The 26,104-nt window shown below is 35.9% G+C and overlaps 1 protein-coding gene across 1 annotated transcript in view; it reads left to right on the forward strand.

Annotated features, from left to right (window-relative positions):
* The window catches only part of EAF2 (ELL associated factor 2), a 64,613-nt gene that overhangs the window by 15,747 nt on the left and 22,762 nt on the right, over positions 1-26,104 (forward strand). The window contains 2 exon segments of the mRNA XM_028504707.2: positions 4,028-4,164; positions 6,163-6,332. Coding sequence (XP_028360508.2) covers positions 4,028-4,164; positions 6,163-6,332 — 307 coding nt within the window.

Below are 26,104 nucleotides of genomic sequence, written 5' to 3' on the forward strand. Positions count from 1 at the left end.
AATAAAGGACTTTTGGATAATGTATAAGTGTTTGAACTTTATCCTGTAACTCTTAGACAGCTAGAATGAAAGAATTGGTAAAATTACCACCTGTCAATAGCAATTTTTTTTCTGCTGGTCTTATAGTTCTCTTCTTGTGAACAAGAAGAGAATTTACAGTCTCAAATGAACTATGTGAATTTTTCCCTTTTAATTAAAGAACTTTAAACAAGTAGAAGATTTATGTTTCTTCAGATCTCTTAATTATGTGGGTACTTTATGAAAATGTAATGGTTATTAGTTTGAGGCATTTAGATTCTATTTTATGAATTCATTTTTGTCATCCTGGTAAAAATGTCTAGAAGCTTAGTCATCCCATTAAAATAGAACTTTTATTATGCTATACTTGGTGGTATAGCATATACTTGGTGGTATATCACCAAGTATATGCTATGTGAAGGTTCTGGTGGCTGTTCAATTGGGTAGATTTTCTAATTTTCATTCCTCTAATGGTTTTTTTGATAATAACAAACAGAAGAAACAAATAAAAATAAATATAGTATATAGCTCATTAATATTGGGCACTGCAAATCTCTCTTCTTTACAAACAATTCTATATGGTTGAATGGAATAAAATTTCAAAATGTTGAATTTTGAAAGGAATAGACTTACTTACTTGACTATTATAATTTGTCTTTGGTGTAGCCCAACTTTAGCATATTTTTAGTGCCAACTATCTTGTAGGGTACTTTTGTGGGCCTTGATGAAATAGCCCACGGGAAACTTCCAACTACAACTCCTATTATGCAGGAAAGGCATCACTAATAATTGCTTATGACTTTATCCTCAAACCCTGGACCTGTGAGAGTTCTGTATGTCTGGTGGGCTACTATGCCACTCTATATGACCCTCTTGAGCAGAGCGGGGTGAACCAACTCTGATTTCCTTTCATTAAGTTTACTTAGCTCACGTGGGAAAATAGCCTACCACATTCCGGGGACTTTAGCCTATTTCACTACCAGAGCCCTATTTTAACGGCCTGTTACAGTTATATTTTTATTGAGAGAGAGAGAGAGTGAAACGTCAATTTTGTTGTTCCACTTATTTGTGCACTTATTGGTTGATTCTTGTATGTGCACTGACCAGGGATTGAACCCACAAGCTTGGCATATTGGGACGATGCTCTAACCAGCTGAGCTACTGGCCAGGGCTTATATTTTTAAATGAATTATATCATTTATCATTACATAATCAATAGTTTTTATCCTGTTTTGGTGACTGTAAACTTAAATACCACCTTGTCTAATGTTAATATTGCCACCTTTGCTTTCTGTTTTCATGTTCGTGGAATCTTAGTGTCTCTTTTATTTAGCTGACATTTTGTTTTAATTATATCTCTTGTTAACAGAATATTGTTTCATTTTTAAAGCTACTTTGACACATTCTATTTTTATTAGGAGAATTATATCCACAGTTTTTTGAAGTTGACATACTTGATTTTTATTTCTATTATTTTGTAGTAGGTTTATTGGTTATTTTACTTCATTTCCTTTTTTTTCTTTATTTAGTTTCAGGCATCTCTTCTTTCTTGCTTTTTCGCTTTTTTCTTTCATGCTACTTTGGGAATACTATTGTACTAGTACTATTCCATTCTATTACTGATTCCTTTCCTTCCCTGGTATTTATAATCAGGCATGGTCACATTTGCCCGTCAGCAGATGAGAGAAACAAAACTGGAAGGAGAGTGTAGAGAAAGATAACACTACTCTAGGTGAGATGCTGATTGGCTTCCAAGTTGGGTAACAGCAGTAAACATGATAGGATATATTCAGTGGTTATTTAGAGGCAAGGATAGTTCATATGCTTAGGGGTTTCCTGGTACTTTAAATCTTTAATACCCTTTCCTTGAGGTCTGGAATAAGATACTGGGCAAAAATTAGAGTTAATATAAGAATGATGCTCAATTTCATGAGAAAAAGTTTAATTTTTAAAAACTTGTTCAAAGTGTAAAAAGCAGGTATAGAAATTATGAAAGTCTTATTTAACTTGTTAGTTATGATAAAAAATATTCAGATTGTTTGTTTTCAACATTCGTTGAGTATCTGTGAAGGGTGTGGGGGTTTAGGTGGTAAGAGCAATACAAAATATTTATGATCCAATCTTTATTCTTTAGTAACTTAGAGTACAATAAAGTATTGTAATTTTAAGATGTATTCTATTCTAAGTAATAATGCAAATATATTTAAGAATATATTGCATGAATCTCTTGTCAACCATAATTTGGAGTCCTTGGGTTACTATTTTGGGGTATCACAGTCACTAGTTTTCAACTAGGACATTTGAAAAATATACTTAAACTCAGTAGGCTCAGTTTGTTTTGTCATAGTCATGCTTCACCAGTGCTTCACCCAAGGGCACCACATCTCACTCTTCTACAGCCAGTCCAAACATGTCCTTGTCTATGTGCTATGCATGCCTGATTTTCTGTAGATGATTTTAGTCTTAGATATGTGGTGAAAAATCGTTTCTTTTGGTTTTATCATTTTTCTCTTCCTATCTCCCAGAAGTCTCTAATCTACCTCCATTTGTGGTATCCTTAATCACCAAATTTATCTCATAGCACTACTCCTTGTGGTCACATATTAAATCTCTAATGAAATTAAAATGACATAAAAATATATGATATACCTTTTAGTCTTTTTAGAAGTCACCCTTTTCTAATCTGATCTAATATTACTGTTGTACAAAATTATTATAATTAGTACTTTAAAAGTTTAATGCACTTTTATAAAGTTCAAAAACAAGCAACTGTAACAGTTTATTGTTTGGGGATACATAAATATGGAATAAAGTTAGAGAAAAACATGAAATTCCTTCAGGATTGAGGAATGCAGACGTAGGATGGGGGAGAATCATATGTAGCTGTAGGTTGTCAGTAATGATCTAGGTTTCTTTAACTGTTTATTAGAGAATAGTATAATGAACCCCCATATACTTTATCATCAAGGTGCAATAATTACTATTTTGCTATTTTTTACATATTCTCCTACCACTTTTTTCCTAATATAACTTAAAACAATCCCAAATTTTATGCCATTTCATAAGTGCTAATGTGTGCGTGTCTAATTGACAAGGATGTTTTTTTTAAACCTAAGTACCATGCATGCTATTATCACATGAAGCAGAATTAATTATAATACCTGGTCCATACTCACATTTTCATAATGGTCTCAAAAAATGTTTTTCCCCTAGGAACCCAAACAAGATTCCTATAATATGTTGACATTATGTTCCTTAAGTCTTTTTTATTCTGAAAGAGTTCCTTCTCCTTTATATTCTATGAGTTTGTTAGAGAAAACTGGTCATTTGTCTTAGAGAATATACTCATGTTCTGGGTTCAAATTACTCGTGTCTGGTGTTATTTAACTTGTCCCTTTATTCCCCATATTTCCTATAAACTAGTGGTTTATTCAAAGGATTGGTGAGAGTTAGATTCTTTGTGGGGTTTTTTTGTTTTGTTTGTTTTTAGCAAGAATATAGGTGATGCTGCATACTTGCTTTTTTATCACATCATGAAGCACATAATGTCTGGTTGTCCCACTTTTAATGATGCTAAAATTAATCTGTGGGTTTAGTGTAACAGGTATTCCTTGATACATTAATTTTCCTTAATCTGCATAGGGGAGCACCACTCTAAGAAAATACTTAAAAAGCTAAATGTATGAAGGAAGAAGAGGGATAGGAAATATAATTCAGGGCTTCTACTGCCTTATCTGTAAATTATATTGGTTGTGTTAGAATAGAATCCCAATTGCCAGTTGTAGGCAAATGAAACAAGTCTTTACTGTCTCAGGGAAAGTACTTCCTCCTATGCCCTATCCTCAAGGATAGTAGCTTTAAGATCTAGCCTCTCTTGATCTCGGGCTTTTTACTAAATTTAGGTTGTTAAGTGACTTGAAGTATAACAGATTGAGAAACACAGATCTCAAAGTCCCTCCCAACTGAACTAATACAAATTTTAAGTAATGATAATTAACTTTTTAAACAGGGATCAACTCCGCCAGTAACTGTTTTCAAAGGTTCAAAGAAACCTTACTTAAAAGAATGCATTTTGATAATTAACCATGATACTGGAGAATGTCGACTAGAAAAACTCAGTAGCAACATCACTGTAAAAAAAACAAGGTATGTGGTTAACAAAACAAATTATTTTACCAGCACATAAATTGCTAAGGAAATGTCAGTGAAAAAAATTATTTTATTAAGTCACATTATTATATAAGGGTTATCGCTGTGTGGTACAAAAATGTTTTAACCTTTTTCCAAGTTTAAATTTGGTGAAGAACCTTAGCCAAAAGCTCATAGGACTTTTCTTTTTTATATATAAAAGCTTCTTTTGTTCTGAATATTTTCTATGTGTGTATATTTGTATACCTTAGTTTACTGTAGATGCTTATATAGAACTGGACTGAAAAGAGCCATTGTATGCTCTTCAGTGTAATTTCATCTTGATTAGTAAGAATTTATTGAAATCTAGAAAATATGTAAAGGAAAGTTTTCTCTATAAGAATTGAAATTTCTGTATTTTAATTGGATTAACATTGTTTTATTAGGAAGGTCAATAAGAGAATATAGCCATCTCATATCCTTTTTTGGAACCAGGAAAGTGCCTTGATTAACACATAATGTAATGGACTTGCTCTAAAAGCCATTCAAAAGTATGGACAAAAATTGGTCCAGGAATTAAAGAAAGGGAAAAGTTATGGTTGGTTGGAGCATATCAGGGAGCCCTTACTGATGTAACTTGAGAGAAGGTTAGATTTAGGACTTTTTCCTCCCCAAATATACTTGATAAGAATTACCTTTAGTGCTTATAAAAATGAGTTCTCATATTAGATTTCAAATTAGGAAGGAGCCTGGGAAGCTGTATTTTTCATTACCCTCTCCCTCTAGGTGATTTTTATTGGTAGGAAAATTTGAAAACAAGTGACTTAATTGATCAGAAAGAACATGAGGATGTAAGCAAGGTTTGAAGGTAGGTATATATATATCTGACTTATTTGGGGCCAATGGACAAGACCTGTTTGAATAGAGCAGAGATTTGTCTCTGTGCCTGCATATAAATAAATATTGGAAAGTGAGGGGTGTGGTTGATAGTGGCTTAGAAGTAAGGTCATAAAGGTAAGTTGAAGCTAATGCCTTCAATATTAACTATGAACTTAGGGCATTGTCTTAAGGGCTACGTAACAGTACTGAAATTTTTTAAACTAGGGAATAAATTTTTTTAATTAATGGTTCAAAACAAAAATATTTTTAATTCACCAAATTGAGTATAATGAAACTATAAGGGCAGCAGAAGTGCATAAACCAGTTTTGAGAAGAGGAAGGAAGAGAAAAATGAGGTGCTAAATACTTAGTTAAGGAAGAACTAACAGGATTTGGTGACTGGAAATAGGAGAGGCAGAAATCAAGCATAATTGTATTATATAGACTTCTTAAAAGAATTGAAAGGAAAGAAAGTAAATGAATCTGCTTTAGTAATGTGGCTTAACGTAATGAATGAAAAATGTGAAAGCGATTTAATTTTACAGAAATGATCATTTTATAATTTAGGGAATACATTTGCACCTACTGTACACTAAGGTATATTTTATTTTTGGCATTTGTGTATTTTTTTTTTATCCTTACCCAAGGATATTTTTCATTGCTTTTAGAGACAGGAAAGGGGAGGGGTATAGGGGAGTGGCATGGAGAGAGAGATATTGATGTGAGAGAGAAACATCAATTGGTTGCCTCCTCCTTTGAGCCCTGACCAGGAATCAAGCCTGCAACCTTTCAGTGGTATGGGACAACATTCCAACCAACTGAGCCAGGGCCATTTGTGTAGGTTTTATCTCTTTAATTTTGAGCAGTAATTTTGTTTTTATTCATATCTGTACCCCTTAATGGAAGTGTGTATATGCCATGCATAAATAGCAGGAATCCATAAACATTTGTAAATAATGGATTAGATTATTGTTTTAATTCTTGAAAACCGTTTAAAGATGTCTAGGGAAAGGAATAAGTGCTTAATTTTAGTAACTTTGTAAGTTGAAATTGTTATTACATTGCCCTCATAACTGCTTTGACCTGCTTTTGACCTATGTCAGAAAAACATTTTGACATACATGTTTTTAATTGCAGGGTTGAAGGAAGCAGTAAAATGCAGTCTCGTGTAGAGTATCAGCAGCAACATCGCGTAGAGCATCAGCAGCAACAAATGCGGAATTTAACGAGGACCCCCAATCTTGTAAAACATTCTCCACCGGAAGACAAGATGTCTCCAACATCTTCAATGGATGATATTGAAAGAGGTAAAATCTAGGTATATATAATATTCCTTTATAAGGAATGATTAAGAATAAGTAAAACTTTCATTTTAATTAACAGGGGAACTAACTATAAAGTTTTATTGAGAGCAAAGTATTTTTTTATTATGGGTTTTCTTGCAGGGAGAAGAGCGTAGTTTATGATTTAGGGTATTATGTAATTATGTATCTATATAAGAGAATTCTTTTTTAACTTCTTTTTTTTAAGATTTTATTTATTTATTTTTAGGGAGGGAAGGGAGGGAGAGAGGGAGAGAGAGAGAGAGAGGAGAGAGGGAGGGAGAGAGAGAGAGAGAAACATCAATGTGCGGTTGCTGGGGGTTATGGCCTGCAACCTAGGAATGTACCCTGGCTGGGAATCGAACCCGGGACACTTTGGTTCCCAGCCCGAGCTCAATCCACTGAGCTACGCCAGCCAGGGCTTATATAAGAGAATTCTTATGTTCTCATTCAGGGGGAAAGTGTTTAGATGTGTGTAACTGGAGTTTTCTTCTTTTTGACAGTTGTGATGATTCAAATTCAGTTCTTCACAGCATTTCCTGTGGAAGTTATTTATGCATAGCCAGACTATAGATGTCTAAGATGTCACCAAAACAATAGTGAAGTGAGGAGATATAGTAAGCGGAAGCAGCAGGCAAGTTCTCCTGAATTGCTGCTCACTTCTCAGCAGGAAGGTGTTTCTAGGGAGGCACAGTCCCTTTGAAAGTAAGGAAATTTAAATCTCCATTTTTTTCCCTAGCTGCAGTGCGGGTGTTGGTGTTATAGTTAGTTGTGGTAGAAGTAAGACCCTGGTCACCAAAATATATTTGCTTCTACACTTTTCCTTCATAACTTACACATCGTAGTGCAATTCCAGCTGCTCCCTTCTAGGCCCAGTAGAGTATTAGTTCTTTAATATATGTGTCCCTATTACTAGTAGTAAGGAAGATAAAGCTCAGAACCTTTATTGTGAAAAGGAATCTTGAATTTTATTTTATCATGTCTGCTTCCAAAATGGATTTTAATCATGGTATCATTAATATACATGTATACAGTAAAATACTGGAAAAGAAAAACATGGTGTTAAAGGGAAAGAAGAAGCAAATTTGTTAACTTATAAAACATTAAATTTAGATCTGAGTTTCCTAGTCACTAAGGCAAAAATAGAGACAAAAGTAGTATATTTTGTGTTATTTAAACGACAGGTTCCAAAGATTTAAACTCTTTCCTGCTACTAAATTCCAAAAGGAGTTCATCATGTGGAACCTATTCTAGGGAATATTAAATGATACAGTATTTTCAACAATAATTTGACAATATGGAATTTCCTCTATGTGTCAGTTTTTTAGCAAAGACCTTAATAAAAACAGTGTATTGAAGCATTGTATCATAGAGGATAAGTTAACATGATCCAAGCATAAGATCTAATTTTGTATGAGAATTTACACTGAGATGTTTGTGTACCCTGTCCCTTTGACAGTCTTCTTTTAAATATTTTCTTGACCCTTCTCTGCCAATGTCTCCTCCTGTGGTTGAAGCATGTTTTCAGATTTATATCTAGATGTCTGAAATTTATATTAGTGTTTCTATGGTTTAATGTTCACATTTACATCTTTGAGCTATGTGGAATTTTAGTTTAAGGAATAAGAATTCAAACTTCTATCCACCCCCAGCAGTCACAATAAATAGTGTTGATAGAGAATCTACAAATATTGTATTGATAGAGTATATATCAATACCATTAATTGAATAAGTCATCGTTTCTTTCCCTGATATGGAAAGCCAATTTTATCACATGCAAAATTTCTATATGGACTTAAGTCTGTCTCACAACATAAAATATACAATGGTCAATAAAATCATGGTGAGGCAAAAGGTTTATAGTATTGAGTATGCAAAACAGCATTTATTGTATTATTATTTATCAATTATTATATTATTTTTCACACGAACAACTGTAAATCCACTGTTGCCCTACCCTGTATATAAGAAATTGATGAAACTCTCTAATACAATGCAATTTTAAGATTAAGAGGTAGGTAGTTTTTCATTTATGAGGTTGGCAGTAGCTAAAACACTTGTTAACATCCAGCAGTTGTAAGGACAAAAGGGGACAAGAGGGGAAAAAGGGGGACATCTGTAATAATGTGAATGATAAAAATAAAACTTAAAAGTAAAAATAAATAAAAATTGATATTGCACAATACAAAAAAAGGAACATGAAGCAAGTATATACGTACATTTTTTTAAAGAAATTCTTTTTTTCTTTTAGATTTTATTTATTTATTTTTAGAGACAGAGGAATGGAGGGAGAAAGAGAGGGAGAGAAATATCAATGTATGGTTGCCTCCCACATGGCCCCTACTGGGAACCTGGCCCATAACCCAGGTATGTGCCCTGACTGGGAATCAAACCCGTGACCCTTTGGTTCGCAGTCTGTGCTCAATCCACTCAACTACACCAGCCAGGGCTATTCATGCATTTTTGAAAGATTTTATTTTATTTTTAAATTTTTTAAAAACTGTTTATTCTGTTTACAGTTGTCCCAGTTTTTTTACCTTTTGTTCTCTCCATTCAGCCTACCTCTCACTCCCAGAGACAGTCTCCATTCCATTGTTCATGTCCATGGATCATTCATGTATGTTCTTTGACTAATCCCTTCCCCTTCCTTCGATCATTCCACCCTTACACCTCCCTTCTTACAACTGTCAGTGTGTTCATGTTTCCATGTCTCTGGTTCTATTTTTCTCATTAAGTTACTTTACTCATTAGATTCCAGTTATAAGTGAAACCATATGGTGTTAGTCTTTCACCATCTGGCTTATTTCACTTAGCATAATAGTCTCCAGTTCCATCCAAGCTGTTGCAAAAGTTAGGAATTCCTCATTTTTTCCTGTTATATAGTATTCCATTGTGTAAATGTACCACAGTTTTTTAATCTGCTCATCTACTGATGGAGACTTAGACTGTTTCAAACACTTGACTATTATAAATAGTGCTGCTATGAACATTGGGGTGCACACGTTCTTTTGAATTGGTGTTTCAGGAATCTTAGGGTATATTCCCAGCAGTGGAATCACTGGTCAAAAGGCAGTTCCATTTTTAATTTTGAAAAAAATTCTATGCTGTTTTCACAGTGGCTACACTAGTCTGCATTCCCACCAACAGTGTACTAGGGTTCCCTTTTCTCCACATCCTCACCATCCCTTGTTTGTTGATTTATTAATGATGGCCATTCTGACTGGTGTGAGGTGATATCTCATTATGATTTTAATTTATATCTCTTTGATGGCTAGTGATGTTTAGTACTTTTTCATGTGTCTATAGACCATCTGTATGTCCCCCTCAGTGAAGTATGTATTCGTGTCCTTTGCCCATTTTTAATTGCATTGTTTTTTCTTGGTGTTGAGTCCTATGAGTTCTTTTTATATTTTGGAGATTAAACCCTTGCCTGATGTATTATTACCAAATATGTTCTCCCATACAGTTGGTTTCCTTTTCTTTTTCATGATGATTTCCTTAGCCATGCAGAGGCTTTTTGGTTTGTTGTAGCCCCATTTGTTTATTTTTCCTTTATTTCCCTTGCCCAAGGAGATATATCAGCAAAAATATTGCTACATGGGATGTCTGAAATTTTACTGCCTATGTTTTCCACTAGGACTTTTATGGTATCATGACTTATATTTAAGTCTTTTATCCATTTTCAGTTTATGGTGTAAGTTGGTGGTCTAGTTTAATTTTTTTGCATGTACCAGTCCAATTTTCCCAGCACCATTTGTGGAAGAGACTATTTTTACTACATTGTATGCTTGTGTTCTCTTTGTCAAATATTAATTGACTGTAGAGACATGGGTTAATTTCTGGGTTCTCTATTCTATTCCATTGGTATATGTGTCTGTTCTTATGCCAGTACCAGACTTTTGATTATGGTGGCCTTGTAGTACAATTTGATATCAAGTATTGTGATCCCTCCGACTTCATTGTTCTTTCTCAGGATTGCGGAGGCTATTCAGAGTCTTTTTTGGTTCCATGTAAATTTTTTAAATATTCTAGATCTGTGAAATATGTCATTGATATTTTAATAGGGATTGCATTGAATCTGTAGATTGCTTTGGGTAGTATAGACATTTTAAAGATGTTAATTCTTCCAAACCATTAACTTGGTATATACTTCCAATTTTTGTATCTTCCTCAATTTCTTCAGTGTCCTGTAGTTTCTGAGTACAGATCTTTTACATCCTTGGTTAAATTTATTCATAGGTACTTTATTTTTCATGTTGTTACAGTAAATGGCATTTTTTTTCTTAGTTTCTCTTTCTGATAGTTCATTGTTGGTATACAAAAATACCGTCATTTTCTGTTTATTGATTTTGTATCTCTTTGCTGATTTCACTTGTTAGGTAGAGTAATTTTTTGGTGGATATTATAGGGTTTTGTATGTACACTATCATGTAATCTGCAAATAATGACAGTTTTACTTCCTCCTTTTCATTTTGGATGTTTTTTATATCTTTTTCTTGTCTAATCACTGTGGCTGGGACTTCTGGTACTGGGTTGAATAAGAGTGGTGAAAGTGGCACCCTGTCTTGTTCCTTATCTTAAGGGAAATGCTTTTAGTTTTTGTGCACTGAGGATGATACTGGCAGTAGGTTTCTCATATATATCATTTACTATATTGAGGTATGCTCCCTCTCTTGCCACTTGGTTGATTGTTTTTATCATAAATGGGTTCTCTATTTCATCAAATGCTTTTTCAGCATCTATCAACGTGCTCATGTGATTTTTCTTCATTTTCTTTGTGATGTATTATATTAATTGATTTGCAAATATTGTACCATCCTTGCACCCCTGGGATAAATCCCACTTGATCATGGTATATGATTTTGTTTTGTTTGTTTTGTATTTTAGTTGTTATTCTATTGTAGTTGTTCCAGTTTTTCCCCTTTTGCCCTCCTCTGCCCAGCCCACCCCACTGCTACCATTGTTAATCCCCACACTGTTGTCCATGTCCATAGGTCATTCATACATGTTCTTTAACTAATCTTTTCCTCTTCTTTCCACTATTATCCCCTTCCTCCCTCTCCTCTGGTCACTGTATGATATTTTTAATGTATTTCTGGGTCCAATTGACAATATTTTGTTGAGGATTTTAGCATCTATGTTATCAGAGATATTGGCCTGAAGTTTTCTTTCTTTGTTGTGTCTTTACCTGGTTTTGGAATTAGGATAATACTGGCTTTGTAAAAAGGGTGTGGGAGTCCTTCCTCTTATTGAATTTTTGGAATAGTTTGAGAAGGATAGCTGTTAGTTTTTTGAGTGTTTGGTAAAATTTGCCTGTGAAGCCATCTCGTCCAGAACTTTTGTATGCCAGGAGTTTTTTGATTACTGCTTCAATTTTGCTAGTTGTTATTTGTCTGTTCAGGCTTTCTGCTTCTTCTTGATTTAGTTTTGGAAGATTGTATGTTTCTAAAAATGTGTCTATTTTGCCCAGGTTGTTCAATTTCTTGGCATGTAATTGTTCATAATATTTTCTTATAATCCTTTGTATTTCTTTGGTGTCATTTGTTATTTTTCCTCTTTCATTTCTGATTTTGTTTATTTGAGTCCTCTCTCTTTTTTTCTTGATGAGTCTGGTTAAAGGCTTGTTGATTTTGTTTATCTTTTCCAAGAATCAGCTCCTGGATTCATTGACCCTTAGGATTGTTTTTTAGTCTCTATGTTATTTAATTCTGTTCTGATCTTGATTATTTCCTTCCTTCTGTTTGCTGTGGGCTTTGTTTGTTGTTGTTCCTCTAGTTCTCTTAGATGTAGGGTTAGGTTATTTATTTGAAATGTTTCTGTCTTCTTTAGGTAGATCCATGTTGCTATGAACTTCCCTTTCAGGACTGCCTTCACTGTGTCCCATAGGTTTTGGGTTGTTATGTGTTCATTTTTATTTGTTTCCAGATTTTTTTTATTTCTTTGTTGGTCTCATTGCTAACCCATTCATTATTTAATAACATGTTATTTAGTCTCCATGTATTTGAGTGCTTTTGAGGTTTTTACTTAAGGTTGGTTTCTAGTTTCAAGCCATTGTGATCCAAGAAGATGCTTGATGTGATTTCAATTTTCTTGTTAAGAAAATTCTCAATTTGTTAAGGCTTTTTTTGTATTCTACCATATGGTCTGTCTTTGAAAATGATCCATGTGCGTTTGAAAAGAATGTATATTTTGCTTCTTTGTGGTGAAATGTTCTGTAAATATCAATTAAGTCCATTTGACTTAGAGTGTTGGTCTGTGCCACAATATCCTTGTTTCTTTGAAAGATCTATCCATTGTTGACAGTGGGATATTAAAATCCTTTATGATGACTGTATTGCTGTCAATCTCTTTCTTAAAGTCCTCCAAGGTTTTCCTTACACTATATTTAGGTGCTCCTATGTTGGGCGCATACATGTTTACCAGAGTTATATCCTCTTATTGGACTGCTCCCTTAAGTATTGCGTAGTGACCTTCTTTGTCTCTTGTTAATGGCCTTTGTTTTAAAGTCTATTTTGTCTGATATAAGTATTGCTACCCCAGCTTTATTTTTATGTCCATTTGCTTAGAATATTTTTTCCCATCCCTTCACTTTCAGCCTGGGTAGATCTTTTGTTCTGAGGTGGGTCTCCTATAGACAACATTATGCAGGTCATGTTTTCTAATCCATTCAGCTGCCCTTTGTCTTTTGACTGGATCATTTAATTTATTTACATTTAAGGTTATTAATGATAGGTACTCATTCATTGCCATTTCTCCCTTTTTACCTGTCCTTCCCTCCACCCTCCCCCACCCCCCCTTTAGCATCTCATACATTGCAGTTCCTTTAGTATCTCATGCATTGCTGTTCCTTTAGCATCTCATGCATTGCTGGTTTGGTGGAGATGGACTGTTTTAGACTTTTCTTTTTTGTCTGGAGAGCTTTTAATTCCACCTTCCATTTTAAATGAGAGTCAGTCCCTTCTGGATTGTGTGTTTCTGTTGAAAAGTCAGCTGATAGCCTTATTGGAGCTCTGTTGTATATTACTAGCTATTTCTCCCTTGCTGCCTGTAGGATTTTCTCTTTGTGTTTAAATTTTGCTATTTTAACTGTGCTATGTCTTGGAGTAGGCTTCTTTGGGTTCTTGATTGGGGCCCTCTGTTCTTCCTGAACTTGTATGGCTTTTCTCCTCTCCAAGTTTGGAAAGTTTCTGTCATTATTTTTTCAAACAGGTTTTCTATCCCTTGCTCTTTTTCCTCTTCTTCTGATATCCCTATGGTTTGGATGTTGTTACATTTCATGTTGTCCTGAAGCTCCCTTAAACATTTCTCATTCTTTATGAGTCTTTTTCATTTTGGTGCTGTTACTGGGTGTTGTTTCCTATCTTGTCTTCCAACTCACTGATTCAGTCCTCTGCTTCATCTAGCCTGCTTCTAATTACTTCTAGTGTGTTCTTTATTTCAGATATTGTATTTTTAATTTCCACTCAGTTCTTACTCGTATTCTTTTGAGTATATCCTTTTTCATTGCTGATGTAGTTCCCACTAAGTTATTTTAGTGTCTATAAATTTCCTTGTAATTCTCACTGAGTTGCTTGAGCATCTTTATAACCATTACTTTGAATTCTGTGTCCGATAAATCGCTTGCTTCAATTTCACTTAGCTCCTTTTATAGTGATTCCTCATTTCCTTGTGGCTGGGGGTTGTTTCTTTTTCTCCCCATTTTAGGTGACTCTTTTTATTTATTTTTGCATATTAAATTGGTCTACTTTGACCCCCTGTCTTTGTGGGGTGGCCTTTTGTGGTAGGAGTCCTCTGGGACTCAGTGGTGCAGTCTCCTTGATTTCCTGAGGTGGATGCTGTAGGGATGCCTTTTATGCAATTCATGTGGGCTCTGATATTGTAATTGGGTTTTGGTTGTTGGTGACTCGTTTGTTGGTGGGTTCTCCCTTCCAGCTTGTTGACTGAGAGTCACGGCCCCCAGCATGTCTTGTATGCTGTTGTACAGGTGCTGGCAGAACAAGACAGAACAACCCAGAAAACAAAACCCACACCAACAAAAATAACCCCCAATTGCAACAGCAATATAAACATGAAATGAGCAAAGATTAATAAAAGTAGAAAAAAATAAAATGTTATATGAAAGGCAAAAAGAATATGATATGAGTAAAAGAAGGAAAAATGATTTTGAGAGGATAGAGGGAGGAGAAATAATAAGTTTAGGGATTAGAAACAAGGAAAAGAAGTAGAGGAAAAAATTAAAACATAAATTAGAAAAGTGAAGGAAGAAGGCAAAATGGAATAAGGAAAGGGAAGAGTATAATATGAGGTTTGAAATTAAAAAAAAAAAGTGAGGCAATAGGAACAGAATTGTAAAAAAAACAACAGCAGCAATATCAATGACAAACGAACAGATTAATAAAGGTGGAAAGAGATGAGAATATTATAAGAAAGAGAAAAGAATATGCTGTGTCTACAGGAAAGAAAAATGATTTTGAGGGGATAGAGGAGAAATAATAAGAGTAAGGAATAGATACCACACTAGGAGAGGGAAAAATAAAATTTCAAATGAAAATAAGAAAGGGCAGGAGAAAGGCAAAATGGAGTAAGACAGGAAGAGTAAACCATGAGATTTGAAAATAAAATAGTGAACAAATAGGCATAAAATTGATGAAAAACAACAACCACAGTATCAATGACAAATGTGCAAAGATTAATAAAGGTGGGAAGGCAATAATAATATAACAAAGGGAAAAAGAATGTGAGATGATTAAGGGAAAGAAAAATGATTTTGAGACAATAGAAGGAGAAATAGTAAGAGTAAGAAATAGAAACAGGTGCAGAAAGGGAGAAAATAAAATGTAAAACAAGGATAAGAATGGGAAGGAAGAAGGCAAAATGGAGTAGGGCAAAGGAAGAGTATTTGAAATAAAAATAAAATTATAAAGTGAAATAATAGTGTCACAGGTGGGCACAGGTAACCAGGTTCTTAGTGATCGGGACAAAGAATTGAACCGAACACCCAGAGTTTATAGCAGAGAACATGGGAGCAGGCCAACTCCAAGCAGAGATTGACCTCATGGGCTGGAGGGACTCTATTCTTATAGGGCGGATCCTTCCTGGCTAGTTTTGGTGGGCTTTTACTGAGTATATACAAGTAGTTGTATTACTTTAAAGTTACTGTACATATGGTCTCCCATGATTTTCCCTGATTGACCACCAGGGAAGAGGGTCCCACAATGCTACCAAATTGACCCCCATTTCTTTTGGGGTCCCCCTGTACTAGGTTCACCTTTCTCTTCTCCAGAGAATTGTAACTCTCCATGTTAGAGATTGGTGAAAAGGAAAGGAGTTATTTATTCAAGTTATACAGACTAAGAATAATGACTTAATGTCTTCATCGAAGTCCCAACACTCACAGACACACACAGTCCTTCTTTCCCTCGTTTGCCCAGTCTGGGGTACCATATCTCAGGAAAAGAAATAGAAGTCCATGGCTCAGGCAGCCCCCGGTTCTTCCCAGTAATCTGTGCTCAGCTGGTAGGACTCCTTCGGTTCCCAGCACCATCAGCTGTGTTGCCGGGATCTCCAGCTAAAGCTGTGTGGCGGTTCTCTGCCACAGCTGCATGGTCCTCTCTTCAATGGCTGCCAAGCCTGGGTTTAAATTCCCTTGCCAGTATTCCTCTGCAGCTCCATTTCCGACTCCTCCCACAATTGACCACACTTGGCAGCATTCCCATATCCTTCCAGCTTTACTGGGCTGCCATCATGAATCTGTGCAGGTGTGACCCCATGTTGTGGAGCCAGTCATCTCCAAGCTCTCACACAGGTGCTGTAACTAGGGGGAGTTGCCTCCCAGTTACATCTTGGGGGGAAGTTCCTTCCATCCCCCTGGCTCAGAGCATGGCCACAGCTATTTAACATATCTATGCAACCAGTTAAAGGTTATAGATGTGTTAAATGACCAAGCCAGAGGTTAGCTGCAAAGCTGTTGCTATGCAAAACAGCTCTCAATGGCCCTGCTCCATGTGTCCCTTCCCTCAACTCACACCTGTGGTGGAGGGTGAGGACATCCTATATATCTTTCTAACATTTCCTGAACACTTTGAGTTCTGGACCCCATTACAAATCCTTCTTTTGGGGGCCCCCTGGCTGCACCCTCCTACAATAGGAATGAAATTGAAGAAAAAAGAAAAAAAACATTAAAAAGCTATGCAAGGCAAAAATAGTGCAAATCTTGAAAAAGAACAAGGTAGAATTTGTCTCAGCTGAGTTTGGTGTTTACCTGGTGTCTTCTCCTTCTGGATGTGACTCTAGTAATGTCTGATGGTGTCCCCATCTACCTCTAGGCAGCCTTTTCAAGACTGCAAGCAGTCCACAGTCTGTGGCTGTCTTTTTCAGGCATGGCTGCGTTTGTGCTGGTCCTCACTACTCTGCACTGTTGGCTTTTTATCAGCAGAAGGTCCAGGGGTGGGTCATCTAACATCTGGCAGTACAGTAGCTACCACCTCCACCTGCCTTTAGAGGGAACTTTTGGTGTGACCAGGGGGGTAGGATTCCTGGATCTCCTTTGGGAGGTGCTATTCAGTCTTCAGGGAAGATTGTGGGTGTGTTTTGCCCACCCCTGCACCACTTATCTGAGTCTGACTGAGATTATTTCCAGTTATGTATAGTTTCTGATGAGTTAGCTGTCCATTTCATGTGAGGGACCAATCTGTGTAAGAAGGTCAGCACATTCCTACTTAGTGCTGATGGCAGTTATGTATAAGGGCCAGTGTTGGGCGGGGCCCTGAATTTCCCTTGTGCTAATTTCTGCACTCTCAGCCCAGCTGGTTTCAGTGAAATAAGGCCCAAGGAACCAGCGTATCTCGTCATGGCTAAGAAGAATTCAGAAAGGCCCCTCTTGGTGTTCTCTATTTTTCCCCTATGAATATGTACCCAGCAGGCCTAACTGTTTTACAGAGTTTCTCCATTGGATGTGGTGCTTGCAGTCCTGCAGGAGGGTGTGCTGACTCTTTCTCTTCTGAGAGGCTTTTACTCTGCAGGTCATAGGGGGTCTTCCTGGCTGCAAAGAATCTCAGGTGCTCAACTCTTGCCTGTCTCCCAGCCCACTGCCCTCACAAGAAGCACAGTCCTGAACTCTGTTCTGCCCCTGGCTTGCTAGCCACACTTGGTGGCAGCCTAGCAATCCCTTTGCTGTACCACTTTCTAAATGCCCTATCCAGCTTGATTCAGTGGGAATGAACTGCACTTTCAATCTGGCCTTTACTGACAGAGCAGCTATGCACAAGATCCCTGCCTAGCCACACCTCAGCTCTCCTATTAAAACAACTCTGTGTGGCACCCATACTGCAATACTGAGTCACTGCCCTTTTCTCTGCACAAACCACCTCCCCCCAAAAGCAGAAAGTCTCTCTTGGTCACGGTCACGACTGGCTGCAGCCTGCCGAAGCCTCTAAGTGACCCAGGTGCAACGCCTCATATTTTTAGGAGATAGGGTCCCTCTCTGGCACTCTCCCAGTTGGTGCTGCAGCTATGGACATGCTGCTTGCTGTGTGTGTGTGTGTGTGTGTGTGTGTGTGTAGCCTGCATCTCCCAGACTCCATATATTCTCCCAAGTCACTCCTGATTAGGGTTAAAGGGTCCCTGTGTAGGACTAGGGTCCCCTGACCTGGTAGAGGAGGGAGCTGCAATGCTGTGATTTCTTTCTGATCTCTGCACTGCTGCAGGTGCCACACACAGGGTATTTCCCCTTCAATTTATAAAATCTTACCAGACGGTGTGAAGCTACTTCTGTATTCCTTGGCTTCAAATCATATCAGCTAAGATTCTGTCGATTGTTCAGGTTATCAGAAGATCAGCCAGAATTCCAAGTTGGATGCAGCTTCTGCCTACCTGACCACCATCTTCCAATCTCCTCCAAAAAAAAGTTTTCATTTTCATGAAGACTAAGTTGAAGCTTTAGGACACAGGTGACGAACACAAGGTCCACAGGCCTAATCTGGACCTCCACCTTGTTTTATCTGCCCAGCACCTTGTTTTTACCTGGCAGCAGCGTCAAGCTCTCACTTAACTGTTACGTAGTAGTTATATTTATACAGTCCTAAAATTACATCCGACCCTTTGAGGGCAACTGTGAGGCTGATGTGGCCCCTGGTGAAAATGAGTTTGACACCCCTGCTTTAGGAGGACTAGATAGAGTTGAGTCAAAAAAAAAAAATGGCTTAGATTTAAATGTGCTAACACAGCTGGAATTGGAGGGTAGACTGAAATCACAAACATTTATATCCAGACTGCTCCAGGTATGGTCCATGGGTTAGTAACACCAGCATCAACTGGTATTTATTTATTTTTAGAGAGAGGGGAAGGGAGTGAGAAAGAGAGGGAGAGAAACATCAATGTGAGAGAGAAACATCAGTTGGTTGCCTCTTGTACACACCCTGAGGGGGGACTGAATCTGCAACTTAGGGATGTACCCTGACCAGGAATCAAACCAGCGACCTTTAGCTTTGTGAGACAATGCCCATCCATCTGAGCCACATCAGTCAGGGCTGTTCATACATTTTTTTAACAATTTATAAATTGGCACATACTTATTTCTTGTAGAGGAATTTTTTTCTGCAAGCACTTGAAACAGTGTCTAGTACATAGAAAGTACTATATGAAGGTTTGTAATTATCATTTTTATTTGCTAATAACTATTAAAATAAAAATATATGTATCCCTTATCTAGAAATTTTAGAAGTTTCTCTTATAGTGAAACTTGTACAGATAGCCATATTAGATATATGCAGAGATATGTCTGTGTCAGTCATATAAGAATGTTTCATTAAACATTTTCCATACTAAGGAAAAAAATGGATAAAATCCCAAGTGTGTAAGGAGAGATTATAACACTATACATATCAATTTTTAAAATTTATTGGGATGATACTGGTTAACAAAATTATATAGGTTGCAGCTGCACAGTTCTATGACACATCGTCTGTACACTGTATTGTGTGTTCACCACCCCAAGTCAAGTCTCTGTCCAGCACCATTTATCCTTCCATGTCCTCCTTCACCTCCCTTTACCCCTCTCATCCAAATCCCCCCACCCCCAACAGTTGTCAGCTTGCTCTCTGTCTGTGAGTCTGTCTCTTTTTTGCTGGTTAGTTCATTTTGTTCATTAGATTCCACATATAAGTGAAATCATACAGTGCTTGTCTTTCTCTGACTGGCTCATTTCACTAGCATAATAATCTCCAGGTCTGTCCATGCTGTTGCAAAGGGTAAGATTCCCTCCTTTTTTATAGCCAAGCAGTGTTCCATTGTGTAAATGTACCACAGCTTTTGTATCCACTCATCTGGATAATCGGACTGCTTCCAAATCTTGGCTATTATAAATAATACTGCAGTGAACATAAAGATACATATAGTCTTTCAAATTAGCTACATATGGATTTTTTAAAAAAGATCATATTTTTAGTAACAGGAGGTTATCCATATATATAATTAAGCAAAAAAAAAAGTTTTGTGTGTGTCTGAATCATTTTTGAAAACAAAATTTGTATAAGTTTGTAGATACATAGAAGAACTTGGAAGAATTATACTAAAATGTGAGTATTATCTTTGAGGGTTTAGATTATAGGAACCTCTCATTTTTATGTAAAAATTATTTGAATTTTTAAAGTGAATTTGTTATTTTTTAGACAATGGCTTTATTTAGTAGATAATATAATGTTGAAGAATAATTTTAACGTAAAACCACTTAATCTCACCATGCTAATGTAAATATCAATTTCTACATGCATTGTAAAATGTTTACATTTTGTTTTTATAAATACTATATGCCAAATTGTCACATACATTATCTCAACTAACCTTTATATTTTTAATAAATATTTTACATATATAGAAAATACAGATAATAATGTAATAGATTATATACCTACAGCTTAGATTTAACATTTTACCACTTTGGCTTTAGGTTTTAAAAAAAATTACAGAAGTTTCTTTCCTTTCTAATATATTGCTTCCTTTTTCTATCTATGTGTGCACATATCTGAATGTACTTTAAAGGATTTATATATGTTTCTATTTCTTGAAAGTTTGTATATGATAGGTTTTTCTGATTCTTAGTAGTTTGGGTAAATTTTTTTAATGACTTTAGGTTTACTTAGGTTTCTTATTTCTCTATTCAGTTTTGGTAATTCATATTTGTCTTGAAACTCATCCATTTAATTCACATTTTCAGATTGCTGGCATAATTTATCCATACATAGTCCTATAATAGTCATGGTTATGGTCCTTTTTTATTCCTAACATTGATTATTTGTGCCCTCTCTCTCTCATTTTCTTGACCAATATTGCAAGAATTTGATATATTTCATTATTCTTCAAAGAGCCAGGTTTTGGTCTTAGTGAGATAGAGTATTGGTGTATGTGGTGGCTAAGAATGATATCTTTGGAGTCACATTACTTGGATTTAAATCTCAGCTCTATCACCTACTGGCTGTGTGGCCTAGGGGAAATTGCTTAACCTCTTCTTCTTTCTGTATATGCACATAAGTTTGGTAAAGTAGATGAAATGGACCAGTCCCTTAAAGGGCACAAAGTTCAGGCAAGAAGAAACACATAACCTGAATATTCCTAAATCTTTAAAGATATTGAGTTGTATTTAATACCTTTCCCCTACCCCAACAAACACAAATCTCCAGCCACACAGATGATAGAGAATTCTACCAGTCACTTAAGGAAGAAATGGTATCAATTTGATACAAAATCTTCTGTATAATTAAAAAGGAAATAATATTTTCCAACTCATTCTTCAAGGTCAGAATTACTGCTACCAAAACTTGTAAGACATTATAAGCAAAAAAAAGGCTACAAACATATATACTTTATGAACACAGATGCAAAAAATTTAAACAAAATTTTAGCAAATTGAATTTAACAATATATAACAGTGGTTCCCAACTAGGGATGATTTTTGTCCCCCAGGGGGACACCTGGCAATGTCTGGAAGCATTTTTGTTGTCACAACTAGGGGGCAGTAGTGCTACAAGCGTCTAGTGGATAGAAGCTAAGAATGCTGTTAAACATCCTATAATGCACAGGACAGCAACAAAGAGTCACAGCCTTGAATGCCAATATTGCTGAGGCTGGGAAATGCTAATATATTTAAAAGTATATCATGACCAAGTGGTATTTTCCCAGGAATACAGACTTCCAAAAATCAACCAATATTCACCATATTAAAACTAAAAAATAAAAGCCATCTCAAAACACTAGAAAGAACATTTGACAGCTTCCAGGTTATTCTTTTTAAAAATATTTTGTTTAATTACAGTTGGCATGCAGTATTATATTAGTTTCAGGTGTGCAAAATAGTGACTAGACATGTATATAACTTCCGAAATGATCACTCCAATAAGTCTAGTAGTACTAATCTATCACCATGTGTAGTTATTACAGTATTATTGACTGTATTCCCTATACTGTACTTTATATCTGACCTCAACAGTCATTCTAGTCCTAGCTGGTGTAGCTCAGTGGATTGAGCACGGGCCTGGAAACCAAAGAGATAGCAGTTCGATTCCCAGTCAGGGCACATGCCTGGGTTGGGGGCCAGGTCCCCAGATTGGGGCACGTGAGAGGCTGCCACACATTGATGTTTTCTCCCCCTCTTTGTCTTTCCCTTCCCCTCTCTAAAAATAAATAAAATCTTTTATTATATGTTCAACAAAAAAAAGTCTTTAAAAAACAGGAAAAGTCATTATTGATTTTAAAAATCTTTAAACAAAATAGAAATAGCAGGGAATTTAATCTGATGAAGGTCATGCAGGAAAAGCCTACAGCTGAAATCACACATAATTGTAAGAGACTAAATGTTTTCCCTCTAATATCAGAAATAAGAGAAGATTCTTCACTGTCATTACCTCTATTCATTGTATTAGAGGGTCTAATTGGTATAGTAAGTCAAGCAAAAGAAATCAGTGGTTCCCAGGTGGGAAAAGAAGAGGTAAAACTCATTATTCACAGATTACATGATTGTCTATGTAGAAAATATGATAGTGCCTACGAAAAAACTACTAGAATAGTGAGTTAAGCAAGGTTAAAGAATATAGGGGCAGTATACAAAAATCAATTGTATTTCTATGTACTAGCAATGAGTAATTAGAAATTAAAATTATGAAAACAAGGGCATTTATAACAGCTTCCAAAAATTAAATAATTATACGTAGATCTGACAAAATATGTGAAGGACCTGTATACTGAAAAATATAAAGCATTGTTGAGAGTAGTGGAGTAAGTAAATGGAGAGAGATACTGTGTTTATATATCAAAAGAATCAATATTCATTTTTTAAAAGATTTTATTTATTTTTAGACAAAGGGGAAGGGAGGGAAAAAGAGAGGGAGAGAAACAGCAATGTGCAGTTGCCTCTTGTGTGTTCACTATTGGGGACCTGGCCCACAACCCAGGCATGTGCCCTGACTGGGAATCAAACCAGCGACCCTTTGGTTCGCAGCCCAGTGCTCAGTCCACTGAGCCACACCAGCCAGGGCAGAATCAATAATTCTAAGATGCCAAATTGATCAGTGGATTCAATGCAATTCCAGTTAAAATTGCAAGTCTTTTTAAGAAATTGAGAAGCAGTGGCTCTGAAAATTAGGCTGCTGTTTGAACCAAAGCCCACAAAAGTAAACAAGAATCTGCATGCTAAACCTATGGGGTGACCACCTGTGAAAATACAAATAATAATAATAAATAGGATACAGACTTTTAAAGCAATTATCATAAACATGATTTTAAAAACAACTATAAATTCTCTTGAAACAAATGAAAAAATAGAAAGTAGCAGCAAAGAAATAGAAATTATAAACAAAAATCAAGTATGACTTCTAGAACTGGCAAATACAATAACAATAATAACAACAAAAAACTAAGATGACAAAAGATCCAACATTTGTATCAACATCATGTTGGAGGAGAGGGAAAATGGTTCTAAAACTGTATTTAAAGAAATAATGCCTGAAAACATCCCAAGTGAGATAAAAGATACAAGCCCACAGATTCAAAAAGCTGGGAAAAAATCTCATGTATGATCAACTCAAATAAATCCATGCCAGGATACATCATAATAAAATTGAAAGCTACCCCCGGCCAGGTGGAGTGTTGTCCCGATACACCAAAGTTGAGGTTCAATCCCTAGTACTTCGATCCCAAAGTACATAAAACAATCAACTAATCAATGCATAAATAGGTTGAATAGCATATCTCCCCCCACTGTCTTCTTGTCCTCTCTCTCTCTCAAATCAATAAATAAAATGGAAAGCAAACTTTGAAAGGAAGAGAAAGGACACATTACCTATAAAAAAGTGCTGTTTAAATGACAACACATTTCTCATCTGAAACTATAGAGACCAGAAGGAAGTGGCACAATATTGTTTGAGTGCTAAAAGAAATGGCAACCATGAATTCAATATCTGGTGAAATGACTCTTAAGAAGGGAAAATAGCCTTTCTCAAAAAAGAGAACTAGGAGAATTTGTTACTACCAGACTACCCTTAAATATTGGCTGAAGAGAGTTATCTAACAAAAGAAATTATAAAAGGGAATCAGGAAGGGAGCAAGAACAACAGAAAAAGCAGAAATAAAAATACAGACTCAAAAGATTATGGATTTTTTGTAACTTGTCTAAGTTACATGTGATGATTAAAACAAAAATGGTAACATGTTTTGATACTCCAGATAATATTTACAAGTGGAGAATGTAAAGGAATCTAAATGAAAGTGAGGGTTCTATACCTTCCTTGAAGTGGTAAAGTATTGATAAGTCATATATACAAATATTTGGAAATACTCAAAGCAGCCACTAGGAAAAACATACAAAGTGATACTTTCAAAAACACCATAAATAAAGATGGAATTCTAAAGTGGTTCAAGTAACCCACAGAAAGGCAAGAAAAGAGAAACAGAATAATGAATACAGAGGGAAAAAACAGAAAACAAATAACAAAGTGATACATATAAGGTCTAACATATCATTAATTACCTTAAATGTAAATGGTTTAATAAACCAACTAAAATTTCTTCTACCAGAAATTTGTAGAAGATATAAAAAACAGACACATCTACATGCTGTTAAAAGGAAACAGATCTCAATATCTATAAAATACGTAGATTGAAAAATATATGCCATGCAAACATTGATTTTAAAAAGCTGTGTGGCTGCATTAATATTATAAAAAGTAGACTCAGAGCAAAGCAAATTACTACAAAATGGGACATCCCCAAAACAAAATACATAAATCAAAAACTAATAGAGCTGAAGCGAGAAATAAACAAATCCAGAGTTATACTTGGGTTCATCAATACTCTGCTGTTAGCAACTGAAAGACCTACTAGACAGAAAGTCAGCAAAGATATAAAAAAACTGAAAAATGTAATTAACAGGATTTAATTGACACCTATATATCTAGATCTCTATTATATTTATCATGCAACAACAGTGGGCTTCACCTTTTTTTCAAGTGCCCCTGGAATGTTTATCAAGGTAGACCATATCCTGGGCTATAAAACAAGTCTTGATAAATTTATAAAAACTGAAATTATTACATGTTTTCTGACTATAATAGAATAAAACTAAAAGTAACAAACAACGAGGGGACTTCTAAACATTTGGAAATGAAACAACACACTTCTAAATGATCCATGGTTTAAAGAGGAAGAATCAAGGATAATTAAAATACGTAGAACTAAATGTGTAAAGTAAATGCAACATACCAAAATATGTAGGTTACAGCTAAAGGAGTGCTCAGAGGAAAATTTACTGCATGAAACAATTACTTTTGTGTGTGTGTGTGTGTGTGTGTGTGTTTCTAAGTAGTGCGGTAAGGTTTCTTTTTTTTTTTTTTTAAATATATTTGATTGATTATGCTATTACATTTGTCCCATTTCCCCCCTTCTCTCCCCTCCACCCTGAACCCCCCTCACACCAGTTTCTACATTTCCCGTACTATTCTTGCCCTCCCCCTATCTATTTTCAACCTACATTCTATGCTACTTATTCTCTATACCTTTCCCCCTCTCTCCTCCTCCCACCCCCCTGCTGCTAACCCTCCATGTGCCCTCCATTTCTCTGGTTCTGTTCCTGTTCTAATTGTTTGCTTAGTTTCTTTTGGTTTTGCTTTAGGTGTGGTTAATATTTGTGAGTTTGCTGTCCTTTTACTATACATGTGTTTTCTTTATCTTTTCTTAGATAAGTCCCTTTAGCATTTCATAAAATAAGGGCTTGGTGATGATGAACTCCTTTAACTTGACCTTATCTGAGAAGCACTTTATCTGCCCTTCCATTCTAAATGAGAGCTTTGCTGGATAGAGCAATCTGGGATGTAGGTCCTTGTCTTTCATGACTTGGAATATTTCTTTCCAGCCCCTTCTTGCCTGTAAGGTCTCTTTGGAGAAATCAGCTGACAGTCTGATGGGAACTCCTTTGTAGGTGACTGTCCCCTTACCTCTTGCTGCTTCTAGGATTCTCTCCTTCGTTTTTACCTTGGCTAATGTAATTATGATGTGCCTTGGTGTGTTTCTTCTTGGGTCCAACTTCTTTGGGGCTCTCTGAGCTTCTTGGATTTCTTGGAAGACTGTTCCCTTTGCCAGATTGGGGAAGTTCTCCTTTATTATTTGTTCAAATACATGCTCAGTCTGTTGCTTTTCCCCTTCCGATTCTGGTACCCCTATAATTCGGATATTGGAACGTTTAAAGGTGTCTTGGATGCTCTTAATCTTTTCCT

Source organism: Phyllostomus discolor, chromosome 2 (assembly GCF_004126475.2).
Source record: "Phyllostomus discolor isolate MPI-MPIP mPhyDis1 chromosome 2, mPhyDis1.pri.v3, whole genome shotgun sequence".
In the NCBI taxonomy this organism is placed as follows: domain Eukaryota; kingdom Metazoa; phylum Chordata; class Mammalia; order Chiroptera; family Phyllostomidae; genus Phyllostomus; species Phyllostomus discolor.